Genomic DNA, 18,464 nt, shown 5'->3' with positions numbered 1-18,464 from the left:
TATAAAATTGAGGAAGTGCACAGGCAATTTCTCGCAACCCTTTAATGCCACATCACACAAGATACTAATGTACCTTTCTTCATCAATGGCACCAAATAAAGAACACAGTAATAAACCACCAGAGGAGTACTTAAAGGTTGCTATAGTTTTACAAATAAGCAAGGTAAGTAAATGAGTCTTAAGTTATATATCATAATGTTAAATTAGACTAATGTTTTAACAGCATGAAGTAGTTTTAATTACACTGAGCAAAAAGAAGTTTTAAGAGTTGACAAAACACAGAACTAATGCATACAGTTACAACATTTTAAATAAATTTTTCAAGAGTTTTTAGGAGGCAGTTTATACGTTGTTTTGACAAACTTGAAAAAATTAAAATCTGAGAAAATAAACGAGATCATATCTATAAAATACTTTGAATACCAAAGGTACAAGGCACCAGATAAATTTTATTGTTCCTTTTTTTTAAAATTAATTTTATGGCTGGGCATGGTGGATCACGCCTGTAATCCCAGCACTTTGGGAGGCTGAGGTGGGCGGATCACCTGAGGTCAGGAGTTCAAGACCAGCCTGGCCAACATATAGTGAAACCCCGTCTCTACTAAAAAAAAAAAAAAAAAAAAAAAAATACAAAAATTAGCTGGGTGTGGTGGCGCACACCTGTAGTCCCAGCTACTTGAGAAGCTGCGGCAGGAGAATAGTTTGAACCTGGGAGGCAGAGGTTGAAGTGAGCCGAGATTGCACCACTGCACTCCAGCCTGGTGACACAGCAAGACTCCATCTCCAAAAATAAATAAATAAAAATAAAATAATTGTATGTGTTTTCACACCCCTGGATGCACCAGATAAATTTTTAAAGATGTCACATTTTCCACCAACTTATTGAGTTATATCACTATGCCTATGAATATATTTACTATTTTATGGTATCTGAAGCATTCAGTGAGCTCATAAATATGTGTAGGAAGCTTAAAATTCAGCAGCTTTATTTTAAATTAGCTTCCGAGACATCATTTCTGACAAAAGGTTCCTTTATAAATGGCAGGTAAAGTTGAGGCTTTTTAAAGATAGCTTTGGCAACAAGAAACTTAAAGGTCACGGCCAGGCATATGGTGGCTCACGCCTGTAATCCCAACACTTTGGGAGGCTGAGGCGGGCAGATCACATGAGGTCAGGAGTTTGAGACCAGCCTGGCCAACATGGTGAAGCCCTGTCTCTATTAGAAATACAAAAAGTAGCCAGACATGTTGGCTCACACCTGTAATCCCAGCGCTTTGGGAGGCCGAGGCAGATGGATCACTTGAGGCCAGGAGTTCAAGACCAGCTTGGGCAACATGGCGAAACCCCAACTCTACTAAAAATATGAAAATTAGCCAGGCATGGTGGCTTGCAGCTGTAAACCCAGCTACTCGGGAGGCTGAGGCACAAGAATCACTTGAATCTGGTAAGGGGAGGCTGCAGTGAGCTGAGATCTCACCACTGCACTCCAGCCTGGGCGATAGAGTGAGACTCGGTCTCGGGAAAAAAGATAAAAGATAAAAAGAAACATAAAGGTCAAATCAGAGATCCAGACAAGATATGTGGGACCATTTCCTTAATCTTTCAGATCCCATGAATCAAATCTTTTCCAAAGCAGGGTTTCCAAGTCTTCTAATTAACTGGATTGGAGTACTTAAGTTATTTTCTTTAAAGATTTTTTTTTTCTGTGTAAATTAGAGGAATTTAAATAGCAAGGCTTTGGAAACAATTAGAAAACATAAACAGGTAAAAACAGATCAGATATTCAAATTATTCTTGCCATTATTATAAGACACTGCCAGATTTTAACTAAGTGCTATCAATTAGGACATTAGTTATAAAGAAATGGAAGCATTATTCCATTTTTTTCTAACTTACAGAAAACAAACAAGGCCTTATAAATTAAGAATCTTAAGAGAATTTACTCTTTTAGTTAAAATGGAGACTACTTTTGAAAAGCTGATTCCTGAAACTGTGCCCCAGCCCCGTTCTACCTGGTATTCCTGTGGCAAAGGCTTAGGGAACTTCTGCAAATTACACACGGCAACTGCTCTCTGGTCCTGTCTGCAAGTTAGCTGCAGTGGGTTACTTCTGAGCGTGTCACAGTAAGGGCTCAGCATCTGTCTCCTGCAAACAAAGAGAAGTACCATGGTATCAAACTTTAAAGAAAATACTGCAAGTCCGTTATACAGCCAACAAATGGAATTCCAGATCCTGGCCTAAAAATACAAACCTTCATAATTAACAAATGGGATTCTCGGAAACAGATGGAGGCAATGTCCCCTCTGCCCTGCAGCTACAAAGAGTGGAATTTTCTCTGCTCAATAATCTGACAGTTTGTTTAATTGACCACCTTCACCAGACAATCTTATTTTCCTGTGCAAAATAAAGATTGTGTGAATATTCCTAATTGTTACCAACTTGCTCTGTTCCGTTAAATGTAATCTTGAAAGTATAATTTGAAAAAAGGGCATGTAAATTATCAAAAGATATCAGAATCTGTTGCACTGTCTTGCAAAAATAACCTTCAAACAAACCTGTAATTCTTAGCAGTCATCAAACTGACAGTTGACGATATAAAAATTATATTAATATCACAATAGCAGCTTCATAGATAAAATCTCAGTATTCCTAAATAATAGAAATCCTATTAATACTGGTCTACCGAATTGTAATAGAATTATTGACAATTTTCCTCTTCTTCCACATATTTCTTAAGGAAAAAAAAGCCTGTATTAAATATTTCTTATTTTAAGGAAAACTGATGACTTGTCTTATTTAAATGAACATGGTGTCTCAGCATACATCTTTAGGGAGTTACAGCTTCCTAAGATGAAACACGTAAAATACTTGCCACAGTCTTCAGCAAATGGGAAGCAGCACGGCGCAACAGGAAAGCAAAGGCTTTGAAGTCGTCACACAGGTCTGGGTTCAAACACCAGCACCAGCCACACTTCTGTGGAATTTACTTAACTTTCCTGAGCTTCAACCGCAAAGCACTCAGTGCCTGGCACATGCAGGCTACTCAATAAATGTGATTTCCGCTGTTTATACCATTTTCGTAAAATCTTCATATAAGGCAATATTTTAACTTCCCATGATAAAGCTTCCAATGAATATGGAAGCTCATGTTCCAATAGTTCTTAATCAGTTACTTTCTTGATACCATGAAAGTCATTTCTGTTTTTTGTCTAAAACCAAAAGGCATATTATATTTACTTTAAATTATATAAAATGAGTTTTGGCTAAATGAATAAAGAGGAAAAAAGAAGTTAAAACTTCGTGATTTTAAACATTCCAAAGTTAGAGCTGTCTAAGATTCATGGCTTACAAATTCCAGAGAAGCACTGTCAAGAGAGCGGGAAAAGGTGTACATCTGTGCTGCCCAATATGGTAGCCACTAATCATGTATGTCACTTCAAAGGTGGCTAGTTAACTGAGGAACTTATTTATTTATTTATTTTGAGACAGAGTCTTGCTCTGTCGCCAGGCTGGAGTGCAGTAGTGCGATCTCGGCTCACTGCAAGCTCCACCTCCCGGGTTCAAGCAATTCTCCTGCCTCAGCCTCCCAAGTAGCTCGGACTACAGGTGTGTGCCACTACACCCAGCTAATTTTTGTATTTTTAGTAGAGACCAGGTTTCATCATCTTGGCCAGGATGGTCTCAATCTCTGGACCTCGTGATCTGCCCACCTCTGCCTCCCAAAGTGCTGGGATTACGGTCATGGGCCACCATGCCCGGCCCTGAGGAACTAAATTTTAAATGGTATTTAACTTTAATTTAAATATAAGTTTAACTACATGTGGCTAATGGTACCATATTAGACAGTATAGCTCTAGAGCCAATATTAACACCAAATGAGCTAGGCAGAGGAGTTGGGCGATTTATCAGTTTTAGTTGCTTCGAACATAGAAAGAACCTTATTTTAAGTAGGTGCAGATTCAAGTGATTCAAAGAAGTATGGCTCTGCCTACGCTCACTCAACCAATCCCTTCTCACCCTGGTTTCCCAACAATGGAGAAGAGTCACAAATGACGAAGCCCAGAAGTGCTCGAGAACAGCCACGCTGGAATCTCTAACATACATACAGGAGGACTGGGTCTGTGATGTCAGAAGATGGCTTCTATCCTGTAAATGATTCTGAACTTCAATGCCTCACAAGTGGGACATTTGAATGACTGTGACAGGGGTCAGCAAACTCAACTCTTGGGTCAAATCCTGACCACAACCTGTTTTTTTTTTCCTTGTCGATTTTTTGTTTTTGAGACAGGGTTTCGTTGCCCAGGCTGGAGTGCAGTGGCACAACCATTGCTCACTGCAGCCTTGATCTTCTCGGCTCAAGCAATCCTCCCACCTCAGCCTCCCAAGCAAGTGGGACTACAAGCATGTGCCACCATGCTCATTTACTTTCTGTAGAGATGGGGAAGTTGACACGAACATGGCCATGCCCATTTGTTTTGCCTCTTGCTGTATAAAAGTAGAGGTAAGTAGTTGTGACAGAGACTGTAATAACCCTCAAAACCTAAAATATTTACTATTTGGACTTCAAAAAAAACCTTGCTGACAGTGGCTTAAGAATCAAAGGACAGGAGAGAATTCAGGGGACCCACAGTTTTAGTTTTTAAGAATAAAGAAGTAGAAGTCCCTTCTGTTTCTGGTCTTAGGTGATGTTATAATTGGGACCAAAAGGGGAATAAACAGAATTGCAACTGTTAACAGAAAAGTGAACAAACAAAAACCTCCCTAAGCTCTTGCAGCTGCAGTGTGAGTTACATACTTCCTTTGACACACCGGAACAGTGGTTCCCAAACTCCATTACACATAAAATCACTTGGGAATTTATTTAAAAAAACTCACACAATGCCAGTGCCTGGCTCTCAGCACAGTCATGACTTAATTAGTAACCGAGGTATGGAGAGTTTTTCAAGTTCTGTAGACGATTTTCATAAGCAGCAAAATTTGAGAACTGGCAGGTCAAGCTGTAGTGCAGGGGTAACAAGCTGGGGACACCCAGAGTGGTTGCCGGTGCTTCCGGCTACTGCCTATTATCTTCACATTAGGGTTACAACTCAGAGGTCAGACTCCTTAGTAGAAACTACAAGTGATTTAAATTGCTTTATGACCTAACCTAGGTAAGAAAAGATGAGAATAGTATTTTCTTTTCCTTTTTTTTTTTGTTTTTGCAACAGGGTCTTGCTGTCACCCACACTGGAGTGCAGTGGCATGCTCACAGCTCACCACAGCTGTGACCTCCTGGGCTCAAGGGATCCTCTCACCACAGCCCCCAAGTAGCTGGGACTACAGGGCCACGCCACCATGCCAGCCTAATTTTTTTTACTTTGTAGAGATGGGGTCATGTTGCCCAGTCTGGTCTCAAACTCCTGGGCTCAAGCCATCTTCCCTTTTCCCAAACTGCTGGGATTACAGGTATGAGACACCACACCACACCTGGCCCACCAGGGGAATTTTTTTTTAAATATAAAAATAGAAATATAAGTACCACTTCTAATTCCTGGAAGATGGACTAGATGTGCTTTTCTCTATTCCTCCTTCTAAGTACAACTAAAAACCCAGACACTGTAAATTAAAGAAACAAAAGAAGACTCTGAAGGGTGGAGAGAAGTCAGACTAGTTAGGGGACTCTGAAGGGTGGAGGGAAGTCAGACTAGTTAGGGGACTCTGAAGGGTGGAGAGAAGTCAGACTAGTTAGGGGGCTCTGAAGGGTGGAGAGAAGTCAGACTAGTTAGGAGGCTCTGAAGGGTACAGAGAAGTCAGACTAGTTAGGGGGCTCTGAAGGGTGGAGAGAAGTCAGACTAGTTAGGGGACTCTGAAGGGTACAGAGAAGTCAGACTAGTTAGGGGACTCTGAAGGGTACAGAGAAGTCAGACTAGTTAGGGGGCTCTGAAGGGTGGAGAGAAGTCAGACTAGTTAGGGGACTCTGAAGGGTGGAGAGAAGTCAGACTAGTTAGGGGACTCTGAAGGGTGGAGAGAAGTCAGACTAGTTAGGGGACTCTGAAGGGTGGAGAGAAGTCAGACTAGTTAGGGGACTCTGAAGGGTACAGAGAAGTCAGACTAGTTAGGGGGCTCTGAAGGGTGGAGAGAAGTCAGACTAGTTAGGGGACTCTGAAGGGTGGAGAGAAGTCAGACTAGTTAGGGGACTCTGAAGGGTACAGAGAAGTCAGACTAGTTAGGGGGCTCTGAAGGGTACAGAGAAGTCAGACTAGTTAGGGACTTCAGGACTCAAAGACTGATATGGTGGTGAATTCTCTCAACAACTGATAGACCAACTAGGCAGGAAATCAGCAAGGATATAGAAGAACTTAACATCATCAACCAACAGGATGTAATTGACATTTATGCAACACTTCACCCAACGTCCGAATGTACATTCTTTTCAAGTGCCCATGAAATGTATATCAAGATTGGCTGGGCACGGTGGCTCACGCCTGTAATCCCAACACATTGGGAAGCCAGGGCGGGCAGATCAGCTGAGGTCAGGAGTTCAAGACCAGCCTGGTCAACAGAATGAAACCCCGTCTCTACTACAAAGAAAAAAATTAGCCGGGCATGGTGGTGGGCGCCTGTAGTCCCAGCTACCTGGAAGGCTGAGGCAGGAGAAGAGCTTGAACTCGGCACCAGAGGCTGCAGTGAGCCGAGATTGCACCACTGCACTCCAGCCTGGGTGGCAGAGTGAAACTCCGTCTCAAAAAAATTTAAAAAATAAAAAAACACTTTTTGATGGGGTTGTTTGTTTTTTTTCTTGTAAATTTGTTTGAGTTCATTGTAGATTCTGGATATTAGCCCTTTGTCAGATGAGTAGATTGCAAAAATTTTCTCCCATTCTGTAGGTTGCCTGTTCACTCTGATGGTAGTTTCTTTTTCTGTGCAGAAGCTCTTTAGTTTAATTAGATCCCATTTGTCAATTTTGGCTTTTGTTGCCATTGCTTTTGGTGTACCATCTCATACCAGTTAGAATGGCGATCATTAAAAAGTCAGGAAACAACAGGTGCTGGAGAGGATGTGGAGAAATAGGAACACTTTTACACTGTTGGTGGGACTGTAAACTAGTTCAACCATTGTGGAAGTCAGTGTGGCGATTCCTCAGGGATCTAGAACTAGAAATACCATTTGACCCAGCCATCCCATTACTGGGTATATACCCAAAGGACTATAAATCATGCTGCTATAAAGACACATGCACACGTATGTTTATTGCGGCACTATTCACAATAGCAAAGACTTGGAACCAACCCAAATGTCCAACAATGATAGACTGGATTAAGAAAATGTGGCACATATACACCATGGAATACTATGCAGCCATAAAAAATGATGAATTCATGTCCTTTGTAGGGACATGGATGAAGCTGGAAACGATCATTCTCAGCAAACTATCGCAAGGACAAAAAAACAAACACCGCATGTTCTCACTCATAGGTGGGAATTGAACAATGAGAACACATGGACACAGGAAGGGGAACATCACATACCAGGGACTGTTGTGGGGTTGGGGGAGAGGGGAGGGATAGCATTAGGAGATATACCTAATGCTAAATGACAAGTTAATGGGTGCAGCACACCAACATGGCACATGTATACATATGTAACAAACCTGCACGTTGTGCACATGTACCCTAAAACTTAAAGTATAATAATAAAAAAAAATAAAAAACTGATATCAAGATAAGACCATATCTTGGGCCATAAAACAAACCTGAACAAATTTAAAAGAACTCAAATCATACAGCATATATTCTCCAAATACAATTCAACAACAAAAAATAACAGAAAAATTTCCAAATATTTGTATACTAAACAACACACTTCTAAATAATCGATGGGTCAAAGAAGAATCTCAAAGAAAAATTTTTAAAAATACATTGAACTGAATGAAAATAAAAATATAACATATTGGAATTTGTGAGATAAAGCTAAAGAAATGCTAAGGGGAAAATTTATAGCAACAAATAGCTACATTAGAAACAGGAAATATCTCAAATCAATAATCTCAAAAATCAAGATTAAGAAGAGAAAAATAGGCCAGGCACAGTGGCTCACGACTATAATCCCAGCACTTTGGGAGGCCGAGGTGGGCCGATTGCTAGAGCCCAGGAGTTCAAGACTAGCCTGAGCAATACAGTGAAACCCTGTCTCTACAAAAATACAAAAATGTAGCTGGGTGTGGTGGTGTGTGCCTGTAGTCCCAGCTACTCGAAAGGCTGAGGAGAAAGGTTTGCTTGAGCCCAGGAGGTCAAGGCTGCAGTGAGCCTCATGATCGCACCCATTGTACTCAAGCCTGGGCAACAGACCTTGTCTTTAAAAATAAAACAAAACAAAAAATGCTGGGCGTGGTGACTCACACCTGTCATCCCAGCACTTTGGGAGGCCAAGGCATGCAGATCACTTGAGGTCAGGAGTTCAAGACCAGCCTGGCCAACATGGTGAAATCCCTACTAAAAAATACAAAATTAGCAGGGTGTGGTGGTGTGCACCTGTAGTCCCAGCTACTTGGGAGGCTGAGGCAGGAGAATTGTTTGAACCCGGGAGGCGGAGGCTGCAGTGAGCCAAGACTGTGCCACTGCACTCCAGCCTGGGCGACAGAGTGAGACTCCATCTCAAAAAATAATCATCATCATAATAATTAAATAAATAAACCAAAAACAAGCAGTGGGAAAGATATAGCAGGGAGCAGAAATCAATGAATTTGAAAACAAAAAAACAATAGAAGACATCAACAATACAAAAAGCTGGTTCTTTAAGATCAGTAAAATTGGCAAACCTCTAGAAAAAGATAAAGAGAACATGCAAAATTACCAATATCAGGACTGAAAAGAGATATCACAACAGACCCCATAGGATGGATATCCCATCCTCCATGATGAGATTATTTCACAGTGTATGCCTATATCAAAATATCTCATTTACCCCATAAATATATACACCTAGTATGTACCAACAAAAATTACAAATTAAAACAGACCCTACAGATGTCAAAAGAATAATAATGGAATACTACAAAAAACCCTATACACATAAACTTGATAACTTAGACAAAATGAACCAATTCCTCAAAAAACATGTTACCACAATTCATGCACTATGAAACAGATGATAAGAATAGCCCTGTAACTATTAAAGAAGTTTAATTCACAATAATTCACAATTTTAAGACTTCCAAAAGAGAAATCTCCAGGCCCAGATGTTTCACTGGAGAATGCTACCAAACACTTAGAGAAGAATTAACACCAATTTTGTACAATCTCTTCCAGAAAAATAGAAGAGGAGGAAAAACTTCCTAGTTCATTTTATAAAGCTAGTATTACTCTGATACAGAAACTAGACAAAGATGGTACAAAAAAGAACTTTTTTCTTTTCAAAGGAAATGATCAGAGATAAAGAGAGGAATTACAAAATGATAAAGGAATCAGTACTCTATGAAAATATAACAATCCTAAACATGTGTGCACCTAACTATAAAGTGTCAAAATATGTAAGTCAAAATGGATAGAACTGCAAGATGAAATAGATGAATCCATTATTATCACTGCAGATTTGAATATCCATTTCTCAGAAATGGACAGATGCAGCAGGCAGAAAATCAGTAAGGACATAGTTGAGTTCAACAGCACCATTAACAAACTGGATATAGCAGACTCTACAGACTACTTCAACCAAAAACAGCAGACAACAGATTTTTTTCAAGCTTACACGGTGCATTCACCAAGACAGACCACATTCTGGGCCATGAAACACACCTTAACAAATGTAAAAGAGAAATCATACCATGTTCTGCTCTCTTGCAACAATGGAATTAAACTAGAAATCAGTAACAGAAAGATAGCTGGAACATCTCAAAATAGCTGGAAATTAAACAAAGCACTTCTAAATTATACAGTGGTCAAAGAAGAAATCTCAAGAGAAAGTTAAAAATATTTTGAACTCGAAGTGACACAAGAGTTTTGAAGTAAAAGAGAAAAATATTTTGAACTGAATCAAAATAAAAATAAAGCATGATAAACACCTCATCATATACTGGGATTTATTCTTCAGAGTATTAGATAAATCATTTATTTATGTAGACATGCCCAGGATGGAGTGCAGTGGTGCAGTCATAGCTCACTGCAGCCTTGAGCTTCTGGGCTCAAGTGATCCTCCTGCTTCAGCCTTCTGAGTAGCTGGGGACTACAGGCATGTGCCACCATGCCCACCTCATTTTTGTATTTTGTTGTAGAGATGGGCTTTCGTCATGTTGTCCAGGCTAGTCTTGAACTCCTGGGCTCAAGCAATCAGCCTGCCTCAGCCTCCCAAAGTGCTAGGATTACAAGTGTAAGCCACCATGTCTGGCCATAAATAATAATTTAAATCAAGTCAATATTAAGTATGACAGGAGAGCCCATTATTTGCTCATTTAGTAATTATTATTATGTATTTCATAAATTTTCTTCTTACTATTATTTTTTAAATCTCTCTTACTGGAAGGATATACCTGTTTTTCAAAATGTGTCAGATTTGAAAAAGATCAAGTTTAACTGACATAATATAATTGTTCTGAGAGCCATACTGATTAATTAAAGGTAAAATAATTGGGGAAAAAAGAGAAAACTCCAGATCTATATTTGTCACAAATATAGAAACAAAAATCCACAACAAAATAATAGTACATAGAATTCAGCAACATACAGAAATAATTATAAGCCATCACCAAGTGGGGTTTACTCCAGGAATGCAAGGGTGATTTAATATTTGAAAATCAACCAATGAAGTCCACCATGTTAACAGGCAAAAAAAATCACTTGATTATGCATAGCAACTAAAGTAGAAAGAGCATTTGACAGAAGGCAATATCCATTCATGATTAAAGCTCTCAGAAACACAGGAATAGACAGCTACTTTCTCAACTTGATAAAGAACATGTATAAAAAATCTGCAGCTAACATTATATTTAATAATGAAAGACTGAATGTTTTCTCCCATGTTTATGGATTGGAAAACTCAACACAGTAAAAATGTCAATTCTCCTCAAACTGACACACAGGGTTAATGCAGCTCCTAACAAAATCCCTGCAAGTCTTTTGGCAGATACAGACGAGATAATTGTAAAACGTAGATGGAAATGCAAAGGAACCAAAACAGCCAGAACAATTTTAAAATAGTGGAAAGAATCAGTCTACCCAATTTCAAGACTTATTAAATAATTACAGTAATTAAGGACTGTGTGTTATTGGTGAAGGCATGGACACATGGATCACTAGAACAGAACGGAAAACACAGAAACAGATAGAAACAGATCACCACAAATACACCCAACTGATGGTTTCTGCCAAAGGCACAAAAGCAATTCCATGAAGGAAAGATAGCCTTTTCAACAAATGGTGCTAAAGCCATTGCCTATCTGTACACAAAGAAACAAACCTTGATCTAAGTCTCCCACCTTATACAAAACTTAACTCAAATGAATCATGGACTTAAATGTAAAGTGTAAACTACAAAACTTTTGAAAAAAACATAAGAAAACTTTCAAGATCTAGAGCTTGGCAAACACTTCTTAGACTTGACATCAAAGACACAGTAAGAGGACAAACTGATATTCTGGACTCCGTCAAAACTAAAAACATTTGCCCTACAAAAGCCCCTGTTAAAAAGACAAAAAGACAAGCTATGAACTGGGAGAAAATATTTGCAAACCACATATCTGACAAAGGACTACTACCCAAAATACCCAAAATACATGAAGAACTCTCAAAACTCAACAGTAAAAAACAATCCAATTAAAAAATTGGCTTTAGAGTGGCTCACGCCTATAATCCCAGGACTTTGGGAGGCTGAGGCAGGTGGATCACGAGGTCAGGAGTTCGAGACCAGCCTGGCCAACATGGTAAAACCCCATCTCTACTAAAAATTCAAAAATTAGCCAGACATAGTGGTACGTGCCTGTAGTCCCAGCTACTCTGGAGGCTGAGGCAAAAGAATTGCTTGAACCTGGGAGGCAGAGGTTACAGTGAGCCAAGATTGCGCCACTGCACTCCAGCCTGGGTGACGAAGCAAAACTCCATCTCAGAAAAAAAAAAAAGACAAAGAGACAATTTGCCAAAGAGGATATATTATCAGTGAGTAAGCACATGAAAAGAGGTTCAACATCATTAGCCGTTAGGGAAACACAAATTAAAACCAAAATAAAATATCACTACGCTCCTATCAGAATCGATTAAACAAAAAATTGTGACAACGCCAAATGCTGGCAAAGATGTGGAGAAACTATATCACTTACACGTCACTGTCAGGAATTAAAAAGTTTGGCATTTTCTTACAAAACTAAACCTGTAATTACTTAATGAGCCAGTAACTGCATTCCTGGCACTTTTTCTGGAGAAATAAAGATATATGTTCACACACAAACCTGTACATAAATGTTCACAGCAACTTCATTCATAATAGCCCAAAACTGGAAACAATCCAGATGTCCTTCAAAGTGTGAATGTTTAAACAAACTGTGGTGTATCATACTGCGGAATATTAACCAGCCATGAAAAGTGAAATTATTGATACATACAACAACCTGGATGAATTTCCAGAGAATTATGCTGAGTAAAAAAAGCCACACTCAAAAGTTCACATACAATATGAATTCATTCATGTAACATTTTTGTTGTTGTTGTTGCTTTCTCTTTTTTGAGACACAGCCTCACTCTGTCACCCAGGCTGGAATACAGTGGCGCGATCTTGGCTCACTGCAACCCCTGCCTCCTGGATTCAAGCTGTTTCCTTGCCTCAGCCTCCTGAGTAGCTAGGGTTACAGGTGCCCACCACCACGCCTGGCTAATTTTTATATTTTTAGTAGAGATGGGGTTTCACTATGTTGGCCAGGCTGGTCTTGAACTCCTGACCTCAAGTGACCCACCCGCCTCGGCCTCCCAAAGTGCTGGGATTACAGGTGTGGACCAGCCTGGCCAACAAGGAAAAATCCCATCTCTATTAAAATTACAAAATTAGCCGGGAGTGGTGGCGCACGCCTATAATCACAGCTATTCAGGAGGCTGAGGCATGAGAATCGCTTGAACCTAGTAGGTAGAGGTTGCAGTGAGCTGAGACTGCGCCACTGCACTCCAGCCTGGGCAACAGAGTGAGACTCTGTCTCAAAAAAAAAAAAAAAAGAAAAAGAAAAAGAAAAGAAAAATTCAGGGAAAAAATGATGGTTGCATCTGTACTGAACATGGGCACTTTTCTTCTTTGTCATTTTTCCCTAAACAATATAGTATAACAACTATTTCCATAGCATTTATAATGTATTATGCATTATAAATAACCCAGAAGTAATTTAAAGTATACAGGAGGATATACATAGGTTATATGCAAATACTATTCCATTTTATATAAGAAACTTTTACATAAGCATCTATGGATTTTGTTATCTAGGGGGGTCCTGGAAGCAATCCTCCATGGTTAAAGAACAACTGTATATATACATGTATGATATATATCTGTATAGATGATATATAGATAGATGTCAAACTTACTATGTATGATATGTATCTATATAGATGATATATAGATAGATGTCAAACTTACTATGTATGATATATATCTGTATAGATGATATATAGATAGATGGCAAACTTACTATGTATGATATATATCTGTATAGATGATATATAGACAGATGGCAAACTTACTCTGTATGATATATATCTGTATAGATGATATATAGATATATATCATCTATATATATCTATGTCAAACTTACTCTGTATGATATGTATCTGTATAGATGTCAAACTTACTCTGTATGATATGTATCTGTATAGATGATATATAGATAGATGTCAAATTTACTCTGTAGGATATGTATCTGTATAGATGATATATAGATGTCAAACTTACTCTGTATGATATATATCTTTATAGATGATATATAGATAGATGTCAAATTTACTCTGTATGATATGTATCTGTATAGATGATATATAGATAGATATCGTCTATATATATCTATGTCAAACTTACTCTGTATGATATGTATCTGTATAGATGTCAAACTTACTATGTATGATATATATCTGTATAGATGATATATAGATAGATGGCAAACTTACTATGTATGATATATATCTGTATAGATGATATATAGATAGATGGCAAACTTACTATGTATGATATATATCTGTATAGATGATATATAGATGGCAAACTTACTCTGTATGATATATATCTGTATAGATGATATATAGATAGATGGCAAACTTACTATGTATGATATATATCTGTATAGATGATATATAGATGTCAAACTTACTCTGTATGATATATATCTGTATAGATGATATATAGATATATATCATCTATATATATCTATGTCAAACTTACTCTGTATGATATGTATCTGTATAGATGTCAAACTTACTCTGCATGATATGTATCTGTATAGATGATATATAGATAGATGTCAAACTTACTATGTATGATATGTATCTGTATAGATGATATATAGATGTCAAACTTACTCTGTATGATATATATCTGTATAGATGATATATAGATAGATGTCAAATTTACTCTGTATGATATGTATCTGTATAGATGATATATAGATAGATGGCAAACTTACTCTGTATTTTTTAAAAGCTTGCTAGGTGATTATAATATGCATCTGGATTTGGAAACCCCTATTCAAAAGTGCCTTTTTTTTGATACTGAATCAATATTTGCATCTATGTTTACAGGTGCATTCTCTGAAGAAAACACCACAAATGACAGAGGAAACAAAAGGTTTGTAAAATATATATATTTATGAGTTCTAATAAGCTGAATAGAAATGTTCATGGCTGTGGGCCCTTCACTGTGGATTCCTTTAGTATATGATTAAAAACTACTTACAGCTACTTCTCACTATATTATTACCAACCAACTATAGATGGTTTTCTATATATTTTAAAATTGAACTGCTCAGACTACATTTTGAAAATAGCATTTTAGGCTTAGGATAAAGAATAAAGTCAGAAAGGAACTGTGTAATCAATGACACTGTGAGGAAATGCATTCTTACTTTTGTCTCTGCTGATCAATCCAGAATTTACAGCTCTTCCTGACAAAGTCACAGCCCATTCCTCGGCCCCAGTCTAACTTCTCAGCCATGCTGTAATTTGCTTTATACCAGCTGTGGAATAATTCAAACAAAGCAATTTTTACTGCTGTCCTTTTAAAAACAACTCTAGCATAACAATTGAGAATCTCAACAATGAGCACATTAGGACCTTAAGAAAGATTTTGGAGGCCAGAGGCCATCACTGTAAGTGATCATTCACAACGTTCTTGCCGCACAGGGACTGCTACACAGGGATTCCATAACCAGGCTTATGATGGAGGTATTAAATACTTTTATACTTTGACATAAGTATAAAATTTCTATTGTAATTTTCACTTTATTTTATTTTGAGACAGGGTCTTGCTCTGTCACCCAGGCTGGAGTGCAGTGGCACGATCCCAGCTCACTGCAAGCTCTGCCGCATGGGTTCAAGTGATTCTCCTTCCTCAGCCTCCCAACTAGCTGGGACTACAGGCATGCACCACCATGTCTGACTAATTTTTGCATTTTTAGTAGAGACGGGGTTTCACTATGTTTGCCACACTGGTCTCAAACTCCTGATCTCAGGTGATCCACCCGCCTTGGCCTGCCAAAGTGCTGGGATTGCAGGTATGAGCCACTGTGCCCAGCCTATGTCCAATACTTTTTAAATGTCCTAGCTGGGCGCAGTGACTCACACTTGTAACCCCAGCACTCTGGGAGGCTGAGGCGGTTGACCATTTGAGGTTGGGAGTTCGAGACCAGCCTGGCCAACATGGTGAGACTCTGTCTCTACTAAAAATACAAAAAGTTAGCCAGGTGTGCAGTGGTGTGTACTTATAGTCTCAGTTACCTGAGAGGCTGAGGTGGCAGGATCACCTCAGCCCAGGATCATGCCACTGCACTCCAGCCTGGGAAATAGAGTGAGACCTTGTCTCAAAAAAAAAAAGTTCTAGTAAGAGAAAAAAGAAAGCACTGATTGAGTTTCCAGACAAATTTAATTGAAAGCAATCAATTTGTTTTAGTTTTTATTTATTTTTAGAGACAAGATTTGCTTGCAAAAGTTATAAAATTATACAAAATAGTCTCTTACCTGTGTGTATTATATTTTGTTCCTTTAGCATTATCAAAACAGTAAATAAAAACATAGGCTGAGGGCTGGGCGCAGTGGCTCACGCCTGAAATCTCAGTACTTAGTGAGGCCAAGGTGGGTGGATCACTTTAGCTCAGGAGTTTGAGACCAGCCTGGGCAACGTGGCGAAACCCCATCTCTATAATAAAAAATAATAATATTGAAAAAAATAGGCTTGAAAGTTGGGGAGATAAGAATTATCCCCTCCACTTGTACCACCTTACTACAAAATCAAACAAATGTGTAATGTAGCATCTTCCAAAACTTCTCTCCTGTCAACGAACAAAACTCTCACTCAGACAGAAACTGAAGGAGTCGCGGTGCTCCAATGCCAAAATGCCTGCAACTTCTGCAACTACAATGTGAGTTACGTTACTAGCTAACTTGGTATCGCAGCAAGGTCAAACTGTCCAGATAGTGACAGGTGCCCCTAATGTTGTGCACTAGCAATTATTGTAGCAGTGCTCAGGTTCAGAAGCTCTTAGCCCTATGAATAAAATGTGGAGTAAGTAGACTCCTTTGTGAAGGTACATGTCGATGAGCGCAGAATATCTTATCAGCGCTGTTATTCCATCCCCAGGTGGGCACTCCAGCTACACATCATGAGACCTTCCTGATAACCGTTTCTTTGCAGCTCTTTCTGTATTAGCAGTCAACAGTTCCTAAGCATTTGTCACATGGTAGGCACTTTGTTAAATGAAGGCTACAGTAGTGAATCAATAAACAGAACCTGCTCTCATGAAGATCATAATCTAGTAGGGAAGACAGATACTAAAACAAAACATTTGAAGTGTGATGAATATTCCAAAGGAGAAGTATATGATGCTAACAGGAACACAGTAACAGAAAAACCTACATTAGTCTGAAGAATTTGGGAAGGTTTTTCTGAGGAAGCAACTTTAGCTCAACTCAGAAGGATGAGCACTAGTGAGGGAGTAGAGGGGGCATTAGAAACAGAGAGTTTCTGAGTATTAGTGAGTTGTCAAACCAACGTAGCGGATCTTGATTAACATTTCTTTCTCTCTCTTTAAAAACTAAAAACTAAAAATAAAAAAAATAATAAAAATAAAAACTCAGTACAATAAAGGACTGCACTGTAGGTGGTCAGGGTAAGTACTGTTTCATGAAGCCTTAGCTCAGGTTTTTATATGATGCTCACACTTAGTTGGCACTCACAGTGTGCCAAGCGCTGTACTAAGAGCTTTACAGATATTTACTCATTTAAGTCTCATAAAACTCGATGAGATATGCTGGGCACGGTGGCTCACGCCTGTAATCCCAGCACTTTGGGAGGCCGAGGTGGGCAGATCACCTGAGGTCAGGAGTTCCAGACCAGCCTGGCCAACATAGCGAAACCCCATCTATACTAAAAATACAAAAATTAGCCGGGTGTGGTGATGCACGCCTGTAGTCCCAGCTACTCAGGAGGCTGAGGCAGGTGAGTCGCTTGACCCTGAGAGGTGGAGGTTGCAGTGAGCCAAGATCACACCACTGCACTCCAGCCTGGGTGACAGAGCAACACTCCGTCTCAAAAAAAGAAAGAATAACCTCTATATGTTTAAATGCTTTTGCCTCTTTCACCTCTCAACAGTGAAGGTAGTGTCAACAATTTTCATGGTTTTAATAGCACCTCTACCATTAATTTTCAAATTTGATTCAATTTTCTAATTTTCTCTCAGACTGTCTCAGAAAGAGTAAGAGGCAACAATGCTTCTACTAAAGCAGCTTTCATTTTTTTTATATGTAGGGGTTGTATAAAAGATTTCATTTAAAAGCAGTATTTCTGCCAGGCGTGGTGGCTCATGCCTGTAATCCCAGCACTTTGGGAGGCCAAGGCAGGAGGCTTGCTTGGGCCCAGGAGTTTGGGACCAGCCTGGGCAATAGAGTGAGACCTTGTCTCTACTTAAAAAAATAAACAAAACAGTATTTCATGGCTTTACCTGAAAGTTCCACTGTTTTATAAAAAACCAGTCATTTAAAAATTGTTTAGTCTTTCCTTCATAATTTAAAAATTGTTTAGTCTTTCCTTTATAATTTAAAAATTGTTTACTCTTTCCTTCATATGGGCTCAGCCCCTGCTTATTCGAAAACAAATCATATCAGGGATATGTCCTAATTATTACTATGTCTCGGGGCCTCAAACATTTATTGAGGCCAGGTGAGGTGGCTCAGGCCTGTAATCCCAGCACTTTGGGAGGCCAAGGTGGGTGGATCATTTGAGCCCAGAAGTTTGTGAACCTGAGCAACATGACAAAA

At 38.9% G+C, this 18,464-nt stretch overlaps 1 protein-coding gene across 10 annotated transcripts in view; it reads right to left on the bottom strand.

Annotated features, from left to right (window-relative positions):
- The window catches only part of LMLN (leishmanolysin like peptidase), a 77,697-nt gene that overhangs the window by 19,208 nt on the left and 40,025 nt on the right, over nt 1-18,464 (bottom strand). For 8 of the 10 annotated variants that reach the window (XM_054682522.2, XM_054682523.2, XM_063806542.1 and 5 more), the window contains 2 exons: nt 15,059-15,169; nt 2,013-2,145 (listed from right to left, as the gene is read on the bottom strand). In XM_054682522.2, coding sequence (XP_054538497.1) covers nt 2,013-2,145; nt 15,059-15,169 — 244 coding nt within the window. The remainder of the gene's footprint in view (nt 1-2,012; nt 2,146-15,058; nt 15,170-18,464) is intronic. The other 2 variants (XM_054682524.2, XM_054682528.2) reach the window with 1 other exon arrangement.

This window comes from Pan troglodytes, chromosome 2 (genome assembly GCF_028858775.2).
Source record: "Pan troglodytes isolate AG18354 chromosome 2, NHGRI_mPanTro3-v2.0_pri, whole genome shotgun sequence".
In the NCBI taxonomy this organism is placed as follows: domain Eukaryota; kingdom Metazoa; phylum Chordata; class Mammalia; order Primates; family Hominidae; genus Pan; species Pan troglodytes.
The sequence above is the reverse complement of the archived record's forward strand: the minus strand, read 5'-3'. Positions and strand labels throughout refer to the sequence as shown.